Genomic DNA, 19623 nt, shown 5'->3' with positions numbered 1-19623 from the left:
AATAATCAAAACAACAGGCACTGCAACAACAACCATAAAAACATTCAAACATATTGGAAAAAAATACTTAAGTAAATAAAAGCTAACGTAATATATTTAAGAATATAAATATAAATGTTAACCGGATAATTTTTCATTTGTTAGAAATTTAGAATTTGCAGGCTAGCGTCTTAACGTCATCACCAGTACGTCAAGTCCCTCGGTTAGACTAAACCAAAACTGATTCAGGGGTGTTTTTCAACTACAACGGTCGCGGCTGGTAGCGCTGTCATTTATTAGATCGCTTCAGTATATAATGTTAAACCATATATATACAAATCGTTAACAGCACTTTATATATGAATAATAACTTGTTGTTTATAACAGATTTGTTGTACTATCGCTCCTTCAGTCAATCGGGATGGTATAGTCCAAAAATGGCCGCTGTTGTACACGCGTTTCGAGCTGACGGAAGAATTTCTGTTTGATACTTCGTTGTTCACTCTTCATAACATCGATACCATTACGTTCACTTCATACCTTAAATACAAACGCTTGGATATTCCTTAAACTATAAGAATGGTGAGTAACTTCAGTCTTGTTTTGACATATTCAGCTATCAGGCCAGTAAGCGTGTAAATCACGTGTTACACTGTAGCTTATTAAACAACTTTCTCATTTAAACACAAAATGCAATGCCTGCGTTCTAAAACAGACTCGTTTCACTCAAGATTTATGCTTTAGGTGTGAGTTACGTTTTAATAACACCGAAAGCAGTCTTATTGTAGTTTTGAATTGTAGTGTTGCATTATGAAACATTTGGCCCAAAACGCACAAAGATTAAATAAAACGAACCCAGAAGTGGATAAAATGAAAAGAACAGATTTATGTGTTGGCCCATTATAGTCGTGATCTGTTTGTCCCCAGCCTCACAAAAAGAAGAAAGCCTTCATCAATAAGAAGAGCGCATTGTCCTTTCACCTGGTGCACAGAAGTCAGAAAGATCCTCTGGCTGCAGATGAGACAGCTCCTCAACATGTCCTTCTGCCCGCTGCCAGGGTAAAACACACACACCCCACTGCTTAAGAAGTGTTAACACTCAAATATCACCCCCTGACCGTGTCCCTGATTTTGGCATTTGTTCCTGCAGGTGGAGATGGAGAAGAGGAAGGAGGAACAGCGTAATTTCGGAGTGTTTTTTGATGATGACTACAATTACCTGCAGCACCTGAGAGAGGCGCCTCAGCCCGCGGAGCTGATCTCTGCTCCTCGCGTCCGCAGAGACGCTCGACCGAAACCTGAAGAGGATGAAGAGGAGGCCAGCATCCCTGTGAGCCCATTCACCGGCAGAAATGATAATTATATGACACCACTGATTAAATAACTTCCACTTAAATAGTCCACACAACCATGAAAAGACTCGCCCTCATGTCATTCTAAACCTGCGTGACTTTTATTTTCTAAAGTCATACGTTTTTGTACTTTTTTAGGGATTTTTCCCTTACCTTGTTACACTTCTGTTAGTCCTGGTAAAAAATGACCAGCCTACAAAAATGATACATTATCACCAAATATTGGATTCTGTCTTTTAATCAATTATTGTCTTTAAATGACTCAAGATTTTATGCATCTTATGCACCATTTTTGAGTGAGCATTGCCAAAATTATCAACCCAAAAGTGCTTTATTCAATCAACAACCCAAGTGCATAAGCTCAGCTCATTAAGGCCTATGATCAATCCGTTTCAAAACAAAATACAAAACCTGTGCTAACTGAAAGAAAAGATTGATTCCAAGATTTGGTGGTGATATAACAACAAGAGACAATTGATGAGCTGTTTTTAAAAGGTCACACAAAAACACCGAATTAGGTAAAGGATTTTCAGCACGGGGTTAATTCTTTTGTGTTGACATTTCCAGTGAAATTGAGGAAGTTCTTAATAATAACAGTCAGCTAATAGTTTACATCACAGCTGTTAATCAGGTTTTGTTACTTGCTGATTCAAAATTCAAAAGTTGGTGAAATTAGGGAACAAAGATGTGTACACATCCCTGATTCTTTCATTATTACTTTTGGTCCATTTTCGATGGCATGAAAGATTTGAAAAGTTAAATGTGTTATTAGATAACCTTATGGTTATTTTGACTGATAATATGCATGCAGATAGAGTGAAGGTGACAACAAACAACATTACGGTCTGTTTGCGTCTCCTACAGTTGATGAGCATCGTTACGCTTGTGTTTTGATGACATGCTGGTTTTATATGTTGATGTCTGTCGTACCTGCAGACGGCCTCAATCAACCTGCCCTCGTCTGTGTTCGCGTCTGAGTTTGAAGAGGAAGTTGGTTTATTAAACAAAGCAGCCCCTGTTTCAGGTGAGATCAGAATCAGTCCTGCTCATGTCTGCACTCAGAAACCTTTACTTTATTTCAGATCATACCTCACTGGCTGTCTTGATTCAGTGGTCAATTCATGAAGAAAACCAAAATAAGGCCTCAGACAGGGATTTTATTTAATAGATTTGTTACTCAATATTTCTGAAAGATCATGTGACACTGAAGACTGGAGTAATGATGAAAAAAAAAAAATCAGCTTTGATCACAGAACTACAGTTTGCAATTTATTGTTAAGTGGCAAAACCAAACCATAGTAAATGGTAATGTGACCTTGAGTTACAAAAAAGAAATATATTTTCATAAAGAAAGGTTAAGCAAAAGAGCTGTATTTAAAGAGACCAATGCAAATGTAGTTTTGTGTCCTGTTTCCAGGGCCGCGGTTGGATATGGATCCTGACATTGTGGCTGCGCTGGATGAGGACTTTGATTTCGATGACCCGGAGAACATCCTGGAAGATGATTTCGTCGTCAAAGCCAACGACGTCATGGGGTAAAACTGACAAATGCCAAAAGATTAGCGAGTGCCTGATAGCTTATCGATGATTGGATAAGTTAGATGTAAATTAAGCAAATTAACTAGTGGGATGAATCTGCATAACCCCGACCACATCTGATGTGATCATCAATTTCCTTTTGGTTTCTGACCTCAGTGGTGATGACGATGATGATGAATGGGAGGACACGGATGAGGAAGACGAGGAACAAGATTATGATTCAGAAGGCGGTCTGTCTGAGGATGAGGAAGGCGGCCGGAAAGAGTTCATGTTTGCCGACTGTGAGACAAAGAGTCGTTTCACTGAGTATTCGCTCACATCTTCCATCATGAGGAGGAACGAGCAGCTGACGCTCCTGGACGACCGCTTCGAGAAGGTCAGCCAGCAGATCTTCCACACACGTTAGTGTCTGTTCACATGAAGCACTAATCAATCTTTCACTTAGGCACACACTACAATACGGCAATGTGAAATGTTTACAGTTCACCAAAATTAACTGTTTATGTTCCAGTGTCCAAGACAAATAGTTGTCTGTTTGTTGAATAGTTTTACGAGCAGTTTGACGATGACGAGATCGGCGCGCTGGACAACGCAGAGCTGGAGGGCTACATCGAACCGGACAGCAAGCGACTGGAGGAGGTCATCAAAGACTACTTCATACAGAAAGAGAAAGAGTGAGTGTGTCACGGATCTGTGTGTGAGAGATCACAGCAGAAGAGCTCATCTCTTTGTGTGTGTGTGTGTAGATGTCAGAAACCAGATCAGCTGGGTCCTGCAGAGCTGCCCTCTGTGAAAGAGGAAGATGAAGAAGAGGATGGTGATGGAGAGGTGGAGATTGAGACGATGGTCATTGAGCCGCCCACAGAGCGCTGGGACTGTGAGACCATCATCAGTGAGTCTGGATCCATAGAGTTTCTGAAGGATCATGTGACACTGCTAAAAATTCAGTTTCAATTTTATTTTATAGTGTATTAAAATAGAAAGTAGTTATCTTAAATTGTAATAATATTTCACCATGTTACTGGTAGTTTTTGATCAGGTATTAAAGAATCCAGACGTCCTGATTATTCTTACCAAGTTCATTTTAATCTTTCTCTCCCAAGGTACATACTCCAACCTCTACAACCGGCCCAAACTGATCCAGGACCCCCCAAAGGTGAAGACAGCTTCCTTACATGTGTCATATTTATTCAATTGTTCACTCAAAAGTAGGAAAGAGACTGATCAGATTCACTGTGAGTAGGGTTGGGTATCGTTTTAATTTGATTGATTCTGATTCTTATCGATTCCTAGTTTCAATTCCAATAAGATAAAAAATCCATTATAAAAAAATAGGTCAAACATTTAGATGTCAAACATGTATTCTGTCTTTTTACAAAGCGTTCTGTTGCAGCTGAAAAACATGAGCAAAAATCAGCAGCCTACAAAACACTGCAAGAGGAATTTTGCCTGTGCTTTAAAAAAAATACCACAGCTAAAACAACTAGATTAATATAAATTTCAAATATTAAATTGTTAAAGACAAGTAAACAGTCAGTAATAAGATAGGAAAAAACAAATCAATTAGCAATATCATAAATACAACTAAACAAAATTTCAGGTACAGAAACTAATTAAAAGTTTAAAAAACACTGCATAGTTTTCTTTTTATAAATAAAATAAAGAATAATCAATTAAAGTTATTAAATATATTCAGTCGAGATCATAGAATGTTTTTTTGTTCTTTGATTAACATTAATGACAGGCAGCGCGTTTATTAGGCTGTTGTCTCTTTAAGCAAAAACACTGTACATGTGTTTCTCATTTCTCATCTGTTTACATTCACGTAAGATATAAAACGTAGCTTTCTGTATATTGGTCGACAAATATGAAAGAAGTCCGTTTCGGCTCGGATCAAGCCTTTTCTACAGTTGAAATACACGAACAGTCCGAGAACGGACACGTGTTGCAAATTTAGCCACTTTGTCGCTAGATTTATCGACTTTTCAGACCCCTCCCTATTTCCCTATTTCCATAAAAAGCGACTAGCGACAAATCTAGCAACTTTCTTGGACGAACCTTATTTAGTCTCTCCCCTTCTGCAGCACGAGAGGCACGCGAGCTCTCTCTCTCCCAGGGCGCGCACATGCCTCTCTCTCTCCCAGGGCGCGCACACGCCTCTCTCTCTCTCAGCACGCGCACACACCCCTCTCTCTCTCCCAGGGCGCGCACACACCCCTCTCTCTGTCCCAGGGCGCGCACACGCCTCTCTCTCTCTCTGCATCTGCTCTTTTTATGCGAGCGCAGAGAGGAGCAGCACTTTCAGTAAAAAAACAAAGATATTCTGTTGCTTCTCACTCTATTTTACATGCCAGTATAGCTGAAATCACAGCACAACCATTGTCTTGTACATCGTATGTGTATTTGATTTCATTTAGACAATGTCGTGAATAGGGTTTTAGTGCAGATTAATGTTAGAGAGCTGGTTATCTAGTCTTAATGGACAGTGTTTCATTCATCAGTATATAACATTCATGCCGTTGTCTGACAACAGATGCATTAACATATATTAATAAAAACAGATTTTTTTAGAATTTGGCTTAATTAAAATGCACTAGGCTATGTGAGCATAGGGAGCCTATACAATATGACGCACTTACGTCATGAATTTCATCTGTCATTCTAGTGACATTAGAGTCTTTTCAGGCGGGGTTGATCCACTTTCCATTGAAAGACATTGGCAACACTGGAACGGGCACAAACAGGGAATCCTATGTGCACGCGCTTGTGCATCATGTGCGTTGCACAAAAACAGGGCGCAAATTCTATTCATTCCTGCACTTAATCGTTTTTAATCAAATTGAAATGCGAACGCAGCAATCGTGAAGCATACTCAAAATGCACGCGTCTTAACGAATATCCGCTGGTATCTTGGAAATTTGGAACTGGTTCTAAAATGGAACTGGTTTTCGATACCCAACCCTAACTGCGAGTTACATTTCCAATTCAAATCCACTATTTTGCATGTGAACCAAATTTCAGACGTGGGTTGTGTCTCTGTTTTACCGAATATGTCTATAGCACACAGACACAAGCAAACTTGCTAGATTTATAACAATCAGGCAAAAAAAATCAAATGGTGAGTTTGTAGTGAATTGAGCTTGTATTCATATTAATCCTAAGGAATAATACCTTCCATATAAGTAACTTTTGATGCATTTATTAATCAAGCTAATTCATAGTATATGTGACTAATAAAGCACACAGATCTGTTTTCTTTACTTGCTCATTATAATAGTTTGCATGCAATGTCATGACCACAGCACATTTCAGAAGTCATTAGAAGAGAACATGTTTGTTCATAAGGATAGATGGGGTTACATGAGTATAATTAGAGCTTAAAAACACAGAAACACCAAGAGATGTGGTCCATAGTGCAAACAGTACAGCATGGTGCTCGCAACACCTATGGGTTTGAATTCTGCACAAACTGATTTTATCTACATCTTGAATGCAAAGCAAGTTTCATTGGATGAAAGTGTCCGCAAAAAGCTTAATGTAAACATGTGTTTGCAGCCCAAGGAGATCCGAGTGTCCGCTAAGACAGGGATTCCTCTGGACGTCCTGCCGAAACGAGGCCTGACAACCAAACAGGTGGAGAGGATGGAGAGGATCAACGACTCGGACCTGCCCCGAGCCTCCACACAGCCCCGCTCACGGGAGGAGAGCGCAGAAGAGAGGAGAGACAGGAAACAGGCCATCAAGACGGAGAGGAAGGTGAAATAATATTAAATATCAATCTAACTCAATTTATGTTGTGATTATCTAGTCATCTCTGGTTTATGTCCTGCCAGACATCAGCTAGTTGAGGAGAAGTGTGTTGGCACTTCAAGTTGTCACACCTGGGATTTATTATTTTATAATTAAATTAGAGGAAAAATCTCACATTAAAAGAGGAAGAATGCTCCGTATTAACCACTCGGCCGTATAACTACCTAAAAAGCACCTTTAATTTCCTTCATTGTTGTTTTAGGAGAGGAGGTCAGAGAAGAAAGCAAACAAACTGGCGTTCAAACAAGAGAAGCAGATGCAGGAGAAGCAGATGGTTCATTTAAGAGCAAACGTTCAGGGTCTGAAGCTCTCGTAGGACGGCGGAGATGCTCCAGAGACTACAGGACCTCACTGAAGACACGTCAGCTCACAGGGTTACACTGTCACAGTGTTCCTTACCAGAACTTCTATGTTTGTTTGCCTCACGCTTGTTGTCATGGAGACATCATAACAAATGGAATCTTCAGAAACTGTTCTATTTAAGTTTGATTGTTTAAAGGTAAACAGTCAGCAGGAGTTCATTACTTAATGACTCAACATTTGTTGTTTGTACAGGATAGAATTAAAAAAGGGTTTCAATCAGTTATCAGTTTATATACATGTATTAAAAACAATTACTATTTTTTTCCCCATAGAATCCCAATCTGGTTTTAATAAAAACACAATATAAAACAACAACAACAAAAAACAATATTTTTTTCTTTTTAAATTGGCACATTATGTCAAACTATCAGATGCCGGTATCTGGATAGAATGGCTTTATAAATTGGCTTGTCAGTTCATCATGATGAAAATCTCTCGTCTTCTCCCATCATTATGTATTGTGCATAAATGCCATTCAAAGGATTGAACAATAAACAATTTTGACCTCAACAGTTCCTGTTTTCACCATGTAGTGAGCATGTTGAAGATCTGCTACATGACCACGCTCTGTGGTCACGTCGTGTCAGAATTACAGCAATTGGCAAAAATGTTCACATCTTTGTTGCAAGCTAATTGCAAGCTGGAAGTGTTTTGTAAGAGCTCTGACATCACACAAAACCCCCAAACTGACAGCGTCTTTAAGAGACTGCTAGGAGCAACTTAAACACACTCCTGTTCAAAGGTTACGGATCAGTGAGATTTTCTTTTTAAATGTTTTCGAAAAAAGTCTCTCCTGCTCACCAAGACTGCGTTTATTTGATAAAAAAAATAAAGTAATATTGTGAAATATTACAATTAAAAAATTACAGTTTCATATTATTAAAATGTATTCATGTGTTGTAAAGTAAAATTTCCAGCACCATTCTCCAGTCTTCAGTGTCACATGATCCTCCAGAAATGAATAGGCTGATTTGCTGCTTAAAAAAGATTTCTTATTATTATCAGTTGAAACCAGTTCTGCTGCCTTATATTTTTATAGAAACCATGATGCTGTAGTTTTTTATGAATACAGAAGGTAAAAAGGAACAGCATTTATTTTAGCAACATTATACGTTTGATTAATGCATCCTTGCTGAATAAATATTCCCCAGTTAAAAATGTTTGGTTCCAAAATATAACCAAACGGGAACCAAAAACTAACGTTAGGGGAACGTTCTGTGTCGCTGGATCAGTTCTTTAAAAGGTATCGTACTGACCACAAACTTTTTGAACAGAAGTGTACAGTGTTCTGCTTGGTGTGACATTTTATTACAGCTCATTATAGCTGGTGCATTCATATTTATAAAAAAATAAATATAAAGGTGAATTACTGTAATAATAAAGTGTTTTCTGTAATCAACACATCAAAGCCAAGCAAGGATCTATTTGGTGTTGTAAATATTCCAAAAGAGCCACCGGAAGTCAGTAATTGTTTTGTAATGGCGGTAAATCCCATGAGATGTACAAGAATGCAGCATAAATCCAAAGACTTGAAGTCACATGACCTGAGAAGTGCTGGTAAAGGATGTTGTAAAACTTTGTTCAAAGGCCACAAGCTAAGACTGTTCGCACAAAAAATAAAGCTACGGTTTGTAGAAAAATATATCTAATGAACAAATAATGCTCAAAATTGGAAGAAAAAGGATAAAGCAATTCCCTAAGTTGGTGTACGAGGAGTTTCGTTTCCAATAAAAGGAGTGCTGAGATGAAGGCAAACGCCAAACAGGTTTTCCATTGAAAGCCCGGAGGACTTCCTTTCATGAGGCATGTGAGGGCTTGTGCTTGTACAAACAGTCCCATCCCATCTCATGTTTCCAGGACACATCTAGACAATAGCTATGGGGATTTTGCAACCATTATGGTGCTTTCCTTCACTTCTAGGCCTCTAAAGCAGTTTGGGTCCGTAACTATCTACCGTATCTCCAGGACTCATCTCCCGTTTTTGCTTGGGAGCATGTGGGCAGTCGTAAAAATCAGACAGGTCACTCTGCTCATCTTCAACAAGGTCATTAGGCCCATAGGAGTTTTTATCTTCTGAGTAGACTCTTTCCAGATCCTTGTTATCGGACAATGGTACCAGCGATGTTTGCTCCTCAGGGTCCTCAACCAGTTCGATCTGCAGATGTGGCTCCACTTTATCTGCCACCACACACAGTGTTTTCGGCAGGTGCGATTGTGTTTCACCGAAATCCTACCAAACCAGAAAGAGACAGTTTAGAGTCACTTATCCCTGTGCAGGAATGCTGCTGGGAAACATGCTCACATAAAACACCAGGACACATCTGACAAATTAAGTGCATAGTTTACCCAAGAATTTCTTTATAAAAGAACAATGAGAACCATACATTAGATAAACCACTGGTGCACATTCATTCATCTTGAGTCCTTAAACTAAAAATTGTTTTGTAATTAATTATTCTTTCTGAGACAACATTTAATTTCCTTGCACTTTTTCATTTGCATTTTATATATTGTTTAACTATTTCTGTTAAGTTTAAGTTCTATTGCAGATTTAGTCATTTAAGTTCTTAAAATTTATTTTGTTTGTTTGTTTCCAAAACAACAATTCTTTTTTCGTAGTTTAAGATTTTCATTTTATATTTTTTTTTAATTGCAGTTTTATTTTTAGCACTTATAGGACTTTTAATTTTTTTGTTTTTATTTCAGCGAGCTTCCAAGGCATCATTTTTAGTTCAACCTTCTAAGATTTTAATCTAATATTTGTAATCTAGTTTCAATGTTTTTTATTTTTGCAGCTTATTTTTAGTAATTATAGTATAATTTTTTCCTTTCAGTGAGCTTCCAAGGGCATTTTTAGTTGGATTTTCATCTAATATTTAGATTTTATTTTATCTTAAATGACCGAAAGCAAATATTAATAATTTTAGTTAATAACAACACTGACGGTGACTGGTTAATTAATTGTATTTTTTAAAAGGTTTTCTGGAGTACTAAATGGATAGCAGTCATCTTCATCCACCTTTTTTCTTCAAGGCAGAAGTAAGCCTATGGGCGAGACTAGCGGAAATAATGAGAAGAATAACAACATGCAGTAAACGGGAAAACTGTTGGCAATACAAACCAGTGTGTTCATAATTAAGATAATACTTTAAAATAGTATGGTCAAACACACTAATCTGCAACATCAAGCAGCAAAGCAAGTGGTTCTGTACAGCTAAAATTAGCTGGATGTGGATGATGCCAGAAGCCAGATCCAGATTTACAAACACTGTTCATTTGGTAAAAACAGTACATCAATGCTGCATTCCTGTTTGCACAAGACACATTAATATGATAAGCAGACAAGCGGAGGCTAATTATAGTAAAAAAAAGGAAATAATTTAGCATTTGCATAATGTTGTTTTCACTTTGTATCAATGTTTTACTGGAAAAGGTGCACTTAAATATCCAGAAATCGTCAAAAAGCAACTTACAAAGAAATGCGGGAACATAGAGGGGACCTTCTTCTTCATTTCTGAGTTGCACTTCTTCTCTAACAGTATAATGATGCCGCTTATGAACAGCAGTGTTAAAGTGACCCCCAGCACTGGATACAAGTACACGGTGAACGGAGTATCTGGACGGAAGAACGAAAAACATCAGTCAAACACATCGTCCTCAGCTGCGCATGTATTTACTGTTGGGTTTATCATTTAATATCCCTATAGCCATTAGAAGCCGGAAGTATTTAGAAACTCTCTATTACGACTAGCAAATACAATACATAATAAAGTGATCAAAACTACAGAATAATTGTATCTGTCTTTATTTCAACTCTGTTCACATGGATTATCAGCCTTGTGAAGTGAACAGAAGACAAATCACACTTACATCTTCGTATGTCTCCTGTGAAACAGCTGCTTCTGGGATTGAAAATACTCTGTCCAATATTTCCAGTCAGACTGAAGCAGTATTCGCCTCTGTGCTCAGAAAACACAAGAGACGTCTCACATGATGCATTTTGCTTCATTTGACAGGTTTCACAGACTTTATTCTTCCCCTGTGGAGAAAAAAAAAAATTCATTCAAAATTAGCATTTTGCTATTATTTATGCATTCTGTTACACTACTGCTCAAAGATTTGAGGTCAATAAGATTTGTTTATGAAATAAAATAAAATTGATCAAAAGTGAGAGAAAAATCATAGTTTCCCCGAAAACTGTTTTCAACACTGATAACCAGAAATGTTTCTTTCATTTCAACATTTCTGAAGGACACTGTGACATTGAAGACATCACAGGAATAAATTATATTTTATAATATATTCACATAGAAAAGAGTTATTTGAAATAATAATATGTTCTTTTCTAGATCTGAAGATGTCATTAAATTTGAATCTGTTCCTCACACTGAGAAATCATTTGACTTCAGAGGACTTCAGCTACTTTTATGTAGCATTTTAGTCTTTATTAAATCTATAAATGATTATAATACAGAAAAAGTGAGTTTTTTCGTATTTGGTTGAAGTATTACTGCTGCAAGCAGACAGGAGAGTGAAGGGTACCTGGTCTGTTTCGATACAGTATTCCAGATGATCGCTGAGGTCACGCAGAGCCGGTGAGTTTCTGTACAGATGAAGAGGGTTGGTGAACTGGACGTGAAGTCTGCCGTCTTTAGGAGAAAGTTCAACCTCAGGAAAATCCAAATAACCTGAACACACAATAGTACAGTTCTACTGCCAGTATTTGTCATGGTAGATGATATTTCCACTAAAAACACAGGTGTAGACATACACTTAATATAGGCAGCAGCCTTTTCATTAAAGCTGAAGATAAAAAAGTCAGATGGGTCTGACTTCTCTCCTCCACGCACAGCCGTCACGGTGACACAGTAACGGTTGTATGCTGGCCGAAACAGCATGCTGGATATGTTTAAATGCAGATTTTTTGTACGATTAGAGTCCCTGGAAAAAAAAAAAGAACAGCAGTTAAGCTCAAGCTTTCAAACTACAAATAAACAAGCTTATGGTTTAACTGGTGTTTTAAAGGATTCACCAGTCAAGAGAAAAGAACCATTTAAGACTCAGTAGCTCTGAAAGCTCAGGGTTTTTATTCAGATGATTTACCTTTCAGTGAACTCATCTTTCACCTTCACCTGGAAGTAAACGTCCTGATGAACCTCAGGATATTTCCATCGAGCTTCGACTCCATAGCTGTCACACTGAACAGACACGCTCTCAGGAGACGGGACTCTCACAGCTGAAAGAGAGACACTATCACATTATTGCTTTTCTCTCGGTTTGCATTCGTCTGATCACATTTCAAATGTGTATATCACCTTTCTTATTATGCAAATTCAAACACTGCTCATGATTCCCATTCAGAGTACTGTACATCTGGAGCAAATTTCAGAAAATAAATAAATGCTTTGTAATATAATTAAAATAAAGCCTATTTTTAAATTTAGAATTGCATTGTAAGATTATACTTAAAAGAGACTTAAGCACATTTAATTGTTGGTAGTTCAGTAAAGTAATACAATTCTGTTCTGCACTATATAATACAAGAAAGGTGATATATTCAAACTTATTTGTTTTTTTTTATACTGAATATACAATACAATGCTATTTAAAAGTTTGCACTGTAAAAAAAAAACAATTAACAAAATATGAACAAATTGCATTGCTTGTTTAGAAAGTGTTTTAAGAGTTGTATATCGGAAGAAAAGTGGATATTTAAGAGTAGTTATGTCAAGTTACTTCAATATGCTGATTTGCCACTCAAGATTATTATTTTTTATTATTGTAATAATATTAAAAACAATTGTGCTGCTTCCTTTTTGAATTAATGAATAAATAGAAAGTTTTAAAAGTCTAACATTAAAGTTTACTTTTGATCAATGCGTGCTAAATACAACAAAAAACAAAAAACCTATCAACACTAATGATAATAAATTAGAGTTTCAAATACAGAATAATATATATGGATAGAATATTTCAAATTTTTTCAAATATCTACATATTTTTTCTTGAATAGTTCTGCCCTTTCTTATAAAATTATGTTATTAACATTCTTCAGAAAATAATATTTTCATTACTGTGTCACAGTCATTATAATCAGTTTGATTTTCATCCAATAGAAATATGCGCTGGTGAGAAATAATGTCACCATAAAATAGTCTTCATGCACGTTGACTATCATTTCTTTTCTTTTTTTTTTAAAGCCACGGTTTCAGTGATTCCTGAGGTATTGGTTCAGACTGGCCTGACCATGCCATCAATGCTGTTTGTTGATAGTCTGAACAAGTCTTTACAGGGTCTATGACGACCCTTCACAGCACTCTTTCTTCTCTGGTAAAGACAACACATATCAAAGTCCTCTTCCCTTCCCACTGGCTCTTCTCTCTAAACACCTACGCACACACAAGCTCACACTCGCCGTTTGTTAACAGATGCCATTTACCCTGTCACGCACACTGTTATTACCATCAAACACTGCCAGTTTCTGTCTGATATCAACTTTGAATCTCGTGTTCGGGACTCTTAACTGCTTTTATATTCAAATGTGTTTTAAACCCCTATCAAGTCGACAACCAAGACCTATTTAACTGCTCTTCTGTGACATATTTAAGAGCATTCAGCATTGCAATGTAATGTGTGGCTCTCGTTTAATTCTCCTGACTCTTCTTCTTCTTCTCACTCTTAATTTTTTTATGTCTTGTCAGATACAGGCTCTTTTATGAGAACAAATAAAAAAAAAACAATGTAAAAAAGTAATTAAGCAGAAGAACTGTTTTAACATTGATGATAATAATAATAAGAAATGTACTTGAGGAACAAATCAGCAAATTAGAATGACTTCTGAACGATCATGTGACACTGTAGTTTGGAAGACTGCTAATAAAAAATAAAACAAGGTTAGTGACCTTTCACACGGAGATTGATTGTCAGGCTATCTGATCAATCATAATACTGACTCCGCCCTTTTGTCCAACAAACCATTCAGACAGGAGAGTAGATAAACGTCAGTGGACTTATGCTGTGTTCACACCAAACACGAATAGAGCGTCAAATAAGAGTCTACCGCGTCTGGTTTGCCACTTTAAACTCAAATATACAGTTTATTTATAAAGAAAGCGCCTATTAAAAAAATGTGTTTCGCCGATTTCGGAGATGAGCTCCATGCGATCAGCGGGAGCTCCGTGATCATAATCCCACCGAGAGCTAGACCTTCTGACATTTGCCGCTGACTCTGATGTCTCTTTAGTGGTTCAAGATAAAATAAAATTTGTTTGGGGTAAAACGAAACGTTTCTTATCTTTGGCCTTTATTCAATTTATCTATTAATATGTCTCATATACATAGGTCCTTTTTATTTCTGTCTCTATAAATATAAACATTTGTCATATAGCTCCTTTACAAAGCTTGCTCACTGACAACATCAGTCGTTCCTCCATGTTGAATGAGTGACTCCTAGCAGGCTCCTGATTGGTTAACGTGGCGCGAATTGATGCCAAAGTAAAAAAAATTCAACGTCAAACGCTAAATGCACAAAAAGCACCATTCGCGCTTAACACGCGTTTCGCGCAAAACGCGCTATTCGCGTGTCAATTCTCATCTTCCTCGAGACCTCCAGACGCACGTAAACTCGTCTTTGCATTGACTTAACATTGAAATCATTCGCGCCAGACGCTCTATTCGCGTTTGGTGTGAACACAGCATTAAACTTGAAAAATGGTGTGTACTGACGTCTTTCCTCAGTGTGTACTGACGTCTTTCCTGAAACAAGATACCTTCTGATGTTCTGATGTTTATTTCATGCTATAACTAGTAAAGAGGAAGAGAGGATTGCTTCACGTGTGCTGCTTGAACTGAGGCAATACAGCAAACTGTTGCAACACATTAAAATTTCACAAAACTATAGTCATTGTTGCAATACATTGTAGGAAAAATGACACATTTTGATAGATGAGCAACCTGAGACCTTGTTTCTTAACAGAAACCTACTCTCTGTCTTCCTTTATGAAAAAGAAGTTTATTCAAGTGTGCTTTTAGTATACTTCTTTTAAACTTAAAATAGGAAAGTATGCTTTTAGTTTACTTTTTATGTACTTCTCAAAAATATACTTAAAAATGACATTTAAGTATACTTGATTTATACTTACAAAAAGTCTGACTATATTTGAGCTATACTCCGAGAATCCGTGTTTTCATTATTATAAGATAGAGGGCGCTAGTACACATCTTCTGTACATAATCTCCAAAAAAAAAACACAAGTGAAGAAGGAAAAAGGAAACACCAGATAACACAATCATCTGACATGAAACAGCATTAAAACTTTAACGTTATGGAATAAAATGTCGACTGATGAAGAGGTTATAATTATAGTCAAGCTTTGGGGTGTCGATCGACTCCATCTACGTTTTGATTATCATTAAACTTGATACATATTGATACATATTAAAACCTGAATAGGGACATAGTAGTATACTTAAAAGTATGAGGTAAAGTTCACTTAAAGAAAACTTCTAAGTAAACTTGCAGTATAAAACTACTAAGCTAGTAGTTTACTGTGAGACTATACTTCAAAGTGTACAAAGTATTTAATTAGTAAAATATCAGTGTACCTATAAGTTCACTTTTACTATAATTGCAGTGCAAACTACAAACACAGAAGTAAACTAGTTGTGTATTCAAAGTTTGTTGCTGTTATATACTAAAGTATACTTTTATATACTAGAAAACGGGCCAATTTAGTCCCAAAGAGTAGTGAATCAGTACACTTACATGCATACTACTAGAACACTCATATTTGTATACTAGCTACATAAAGTATACTTAAAAATATACTTGAACTTTACTTAAGTATACTTGGTCAAATAAACTTGAAGTATACTAGCGGTACTTATTCATAAGGGTTGTCTGCAGGCACATTGTCAGTTTCCTCTTTGCTCTGCGATTTATATGTTTTACTTTTAACTGCTTACAATTCAGTTTTTTTTCTCGCAGCTGCATTATTTAAACGGAGAATCTCGTATTCTGACTTTTTTTTCTCACAGTTGCTAGTTTATGAGAAAGCCGTAAATTTTTTATTTATTTTCTCAGAATGAATAGTTTATATCACGCAGTTCTGACTTTGTAACTATCAATGCCGAATTTAAATTGCGTAATTCTCAAAAAATGACCTTGTTTTATTCTTTTTTCAGTGGCAGAAACGGACTTCCATACTAAACACTGGAGTAATGATGCTGAAAATTCTGCTTTGCATCACAGGAATAAATTACATTTTAAATAATAATAAATGGAGCAATTCCAATATATTCCCATAGAAAATTTTTATTTTAAATTGTAATAATATTTCACAATATTACGGTTTTTACTGTATTTCCGATCTCATAAATGCAGTCTTGGTGAGACTGAGTCTTCATGAGTTTTCATGAGTGATTTGATTTGATTAGCTTCATTAGTCATTAGTCACATGGGCTACTTTTACAGTGTTTTGTGTGTGTGTGTGTGTGTGTGTGTGTGCACTGAAAAAAATGATTCATTGAATTTACTTTTTTTTTTTTTAGGTGGTTGCAATCAATTTATTTGAGCTAAATTTAAATAAACACATTTTTTTTTTTTTATGTAGCTAAAATAAATAGTTTGCAACCACTCACTTTAAAAATAATTTAGTGTAATTTTTTTTCAGTGTGTGTATTAGCTCTCAGACTCGTTTTTCTAGTTTTGACTATTGCCCATTAACCATCACTGTGAAGATAGGTGATATGAACACAAATACACACAAACCCGCCCATTTCTCTCATCACTGGCATTATATTCGGAGAACTCGCAGTGTAAAACAGGATATGTGGTGTCAGTTACTCCCATCTCAGCCAACCTTATTCAACATTTTATCAAAGTAATAGACTCCAACTTCCTTAAGATCTTCTGTGAACTCCAACCCAACAAGCTTCCCAGCCCAAACAAGGTTGTAATGAGATGAATCATAGTACAACATTCAGACAAAAATGTTTGACTCACAGAACCGGGCTGTTGCAGCCTTTTTAAATGGCACTAAAATTAGGTTAAAAATGAATTACGACTGAAATGCGATCTCTTTGTGTAGTCGAAACCTTTATAATGTCCAAATGGAGTCATTTTACGCCTGCTCTAACAGCCTCACAATCACATCAGCAACTTCTTATCACGTTCATTCATGTCATTATTCAGTCTAATCTGATTCATAAGGAAGCTGTTTTGTGCTTTAACTTTCATTATGAAGTAAATAAAGGGAGTAGCCTACATTATGTGACTATCATGGTTGCATTTCTGCCTACACATTCACATATCTTTTCAGTGAAGCAAACTTTAAACTTTGAATGATAGAAATGAGTGAAATGTTAGATGTGACCGACGGGACAGTAAAGGGCTGGGGTTGCGTCCCTCTTACTGAGTTTTGACACACCTGTCTTCAGGATTAATCTCAGGCGCAATAAAAACCTGGACCAGGCCTTTGGACCGTACAGACACATAAACCTATGGACTTATCATAAAAAACATCACTAAATGGAAAGATACCAACTCTAAAAGCATAGAAAGTATTAAAACAGTTTACATTATCCAACACACATACAGCGTGTGAACATATTTATGTCAGTTCTTTCATTCCCTGGGAACTGAACCCATAACCTTAGCATTGGGCTGCTACCATTAGATTCAGAAAAGATTTAGAAATTAAAATAATGTTATCATGAAAAATTAAATAGAGCAATATCTACCAGTGTGTGTTGACTTAGCCTTCCTTGTTTGAAAACCATAGACTGTATAAAAACAGATGAAAACTAAAACATTTTAACGCATGTGCCAACCGTATACGTGTTTGACCCAACGTACCCAACTTTAATCATTAATTAACAACATTTAAGAAATATTTAGTGATATTAAAAGGGTCTGTTTCCTCCAAGAATTCAAGTTTATAAATAAATAAAAGCAATATATAAACACATTCATTGATAATAAAACTAAACTTTAAATAAATATATATTTAAAATGTTTAAATATATTAAATTACTAGTATACTAATACTATACTACTAAAAAAATAAATAAATACATAAATAAATAAAACGAAATGAAATACTCACCCTCCAAGTCGGATTTTTTTAAAAACAGGATCAAGACAGTGACACTGATATAGATCTGTGTCCGCATTATTCCCGGCGAGTTTCAATCCAGTATGCACATTATACAACTGGAGTAAAAAGTGTAAATCCTGTCGAAATTAGTGTTTTCCAAGTGAGGTGAAGCACATCTTCATTGAGACAGTGAAACAGTGAGACAGCGCGAGGTTTCCAGGGAAGCGGCGCACTTCGGGGAAATGACGTGCGTCTCGCGCACTCCCTCAGGCACGACACAAAAAGACAAAGGTGTTTACAGGTAAAAACAGTTGTCGCTCACTCTCTAACTCACTACACTGAACTTCTCGCGTGTTGAGGCTTGATTAAAACTCTTCAGAAACAATTAGAGTTATGATTCATTATCGTCTAGACCGCGTGTTCATTCACTCGCCTTTAATTCGCAATGCGGAAGGTTTTTCCTTCACTACTGTCCGTAAAGGATCAGATTTCAGCTCGCGGTTTAAAATATTATTATAGTGCCCTCTGATGTTATATCAGTGCATTACATGTCATATATACCGTGGCATGCGAAAGTTTGGGAAGCCCTTGCAGAATCAGTGAAAATGTGAATAATTTTAACAGAACAAGAGAGATCATAATAAATGCATGTTATTTTTTTATTTAGTATTGCCCTGAGTAAGATATTGTACATACAAGATGTTTGCATATAGTCCACAAGACACATTTTTTTGCTGAAATTATTAAAATAAGCCCATTCAAAAGTTTGTGAACCCATGGTTCTTAGTACTGTGTTCTGGTACCTGATGATCCTCGACTGTGTTTCTGTTTTGTGATGGTTGTGCATGAGTCCCTTGTTTGTTCTGAACAGTTAAACTGAGCAGCGTTCTTCAGAAAAATCTTTAAGCTCCTGCAGATTCTTCAGTTTTCCAGCATCTTTGCATATTGCATATTTGATTTTGAGATACATCTTTTCACACTGAGGACTTTTGAGGCACTCAAACACAACTATTAAAAAAGGTTCAAATGTTCACTGGTGCTCCAGAAGGAAACAAGATGCATTAAGAGCTGGGGGGTCTTTGATTAAAAGCCAGGGGGCCCCGAGTCCTTGATTTTCATTAATAAGCATCTAAAGGTATTAACTGGTATGCATTTTTTAGCTCAATATATGAGAACTTGTGCACTAAAGTCTAGGCTAGGGCTTCTCGATTTAACCTGGTCCTGCATCCATGAGAGCTGTACATCAGACATGGAGAGAGAGAGAGATTACAGAGCGACTGACCCTTCACCTCTGCATCGCTTATATAACACATCAGAGCTGGACCGGTCTGCAACAGACATTGTATAGCTTTTGGATATATCATTCTCAAAAATTAAAGAAAAAAGTTATCTTTGGATACAAGGTTGAGTGAATCGGTTTCATTAATGCTGCAACAACAATAATCAAACTCACTCTCTTATTGTGCAGCGTTTACATTTGCATC

At 36.6% G+C, this 19623-nt stretch overlaps 2 protein-coding genes across 2 annotated transcripts; one reads left to right on the top strand and one right to left on the bottom strand.

Moving 5' to 3' along the window:
• The first annotated feature begins 386 nt into the window (after positions 1-386).
• ltv1 (LTV1 ribosome biogenesis factor) lies at positions 387-7553 on the top strand. Its single transcript, XM_052545340.1, has 11 exons — positions 387-561; positions 907-1038; positions 1130-1309; positions 2268-2355; positions 2749-2866; positions 3027-3246; positions 3417-3544; positions 3617-3762; positions 3974-4026; positions 6426-6626; positions 6883-7553. Exons 1-11 carry the CDS (start codon positions 559-561, stop codon positions 6994-6996), a joined length of 1383 nt encoding a protein of 460 aa, XP_052401300.1. The 5' UTR covers positions 387-558; the 3' UTR covers positions 6997-7553.
• LOC127948712 (interferon gamma receptor 1) lies at positions 7301-18604 on the bottom strand. Its single transcript, XM_052545341.1, has 7 exons — positions 18149-18604; positions 12147-12279; positions 11815-11984; positions 11586-11731; positions 10914-11082; positions 10517-10659; positions 7301-9273 (listed from the first exon to the last, which is right to left on the bottom strand). The coding sequence occupies exons 1-7, from the start codon at positions 18213-18215 to the stop codon at positions 8968-8970; spliced, it is 1134 nt and encodes a 377-aa protein (XP_052401301.1). The 5' UTR covers positions 18216-18604; the 3' UTR covers positions 7301-8967.
• Positions 18605-19623: the final 1019 nt, after the last annotated feature.

The sequence above is a fragment of the Carassius gibelio genome, chromosome B1 (genome assembly GCF_023724105.1).
Source record: "Carassius gibelio isolate Cgi1373 ecotype wild population from Czech Republic chromosome B1, carGib1.2-hapl.c, whole genome shotgun sequence".
In the NCBI taxonomy this organism is placed as follows: domain Eukaryota; kingdom Metazoa; phylum Chordata; class Actinopteri; order Cypriniformes; family Cyprinidae; genus Carassius; species Carassius gibelio.
This window is presented reverse-complemented; position numbering and strand designations above follow the sequence as displayed.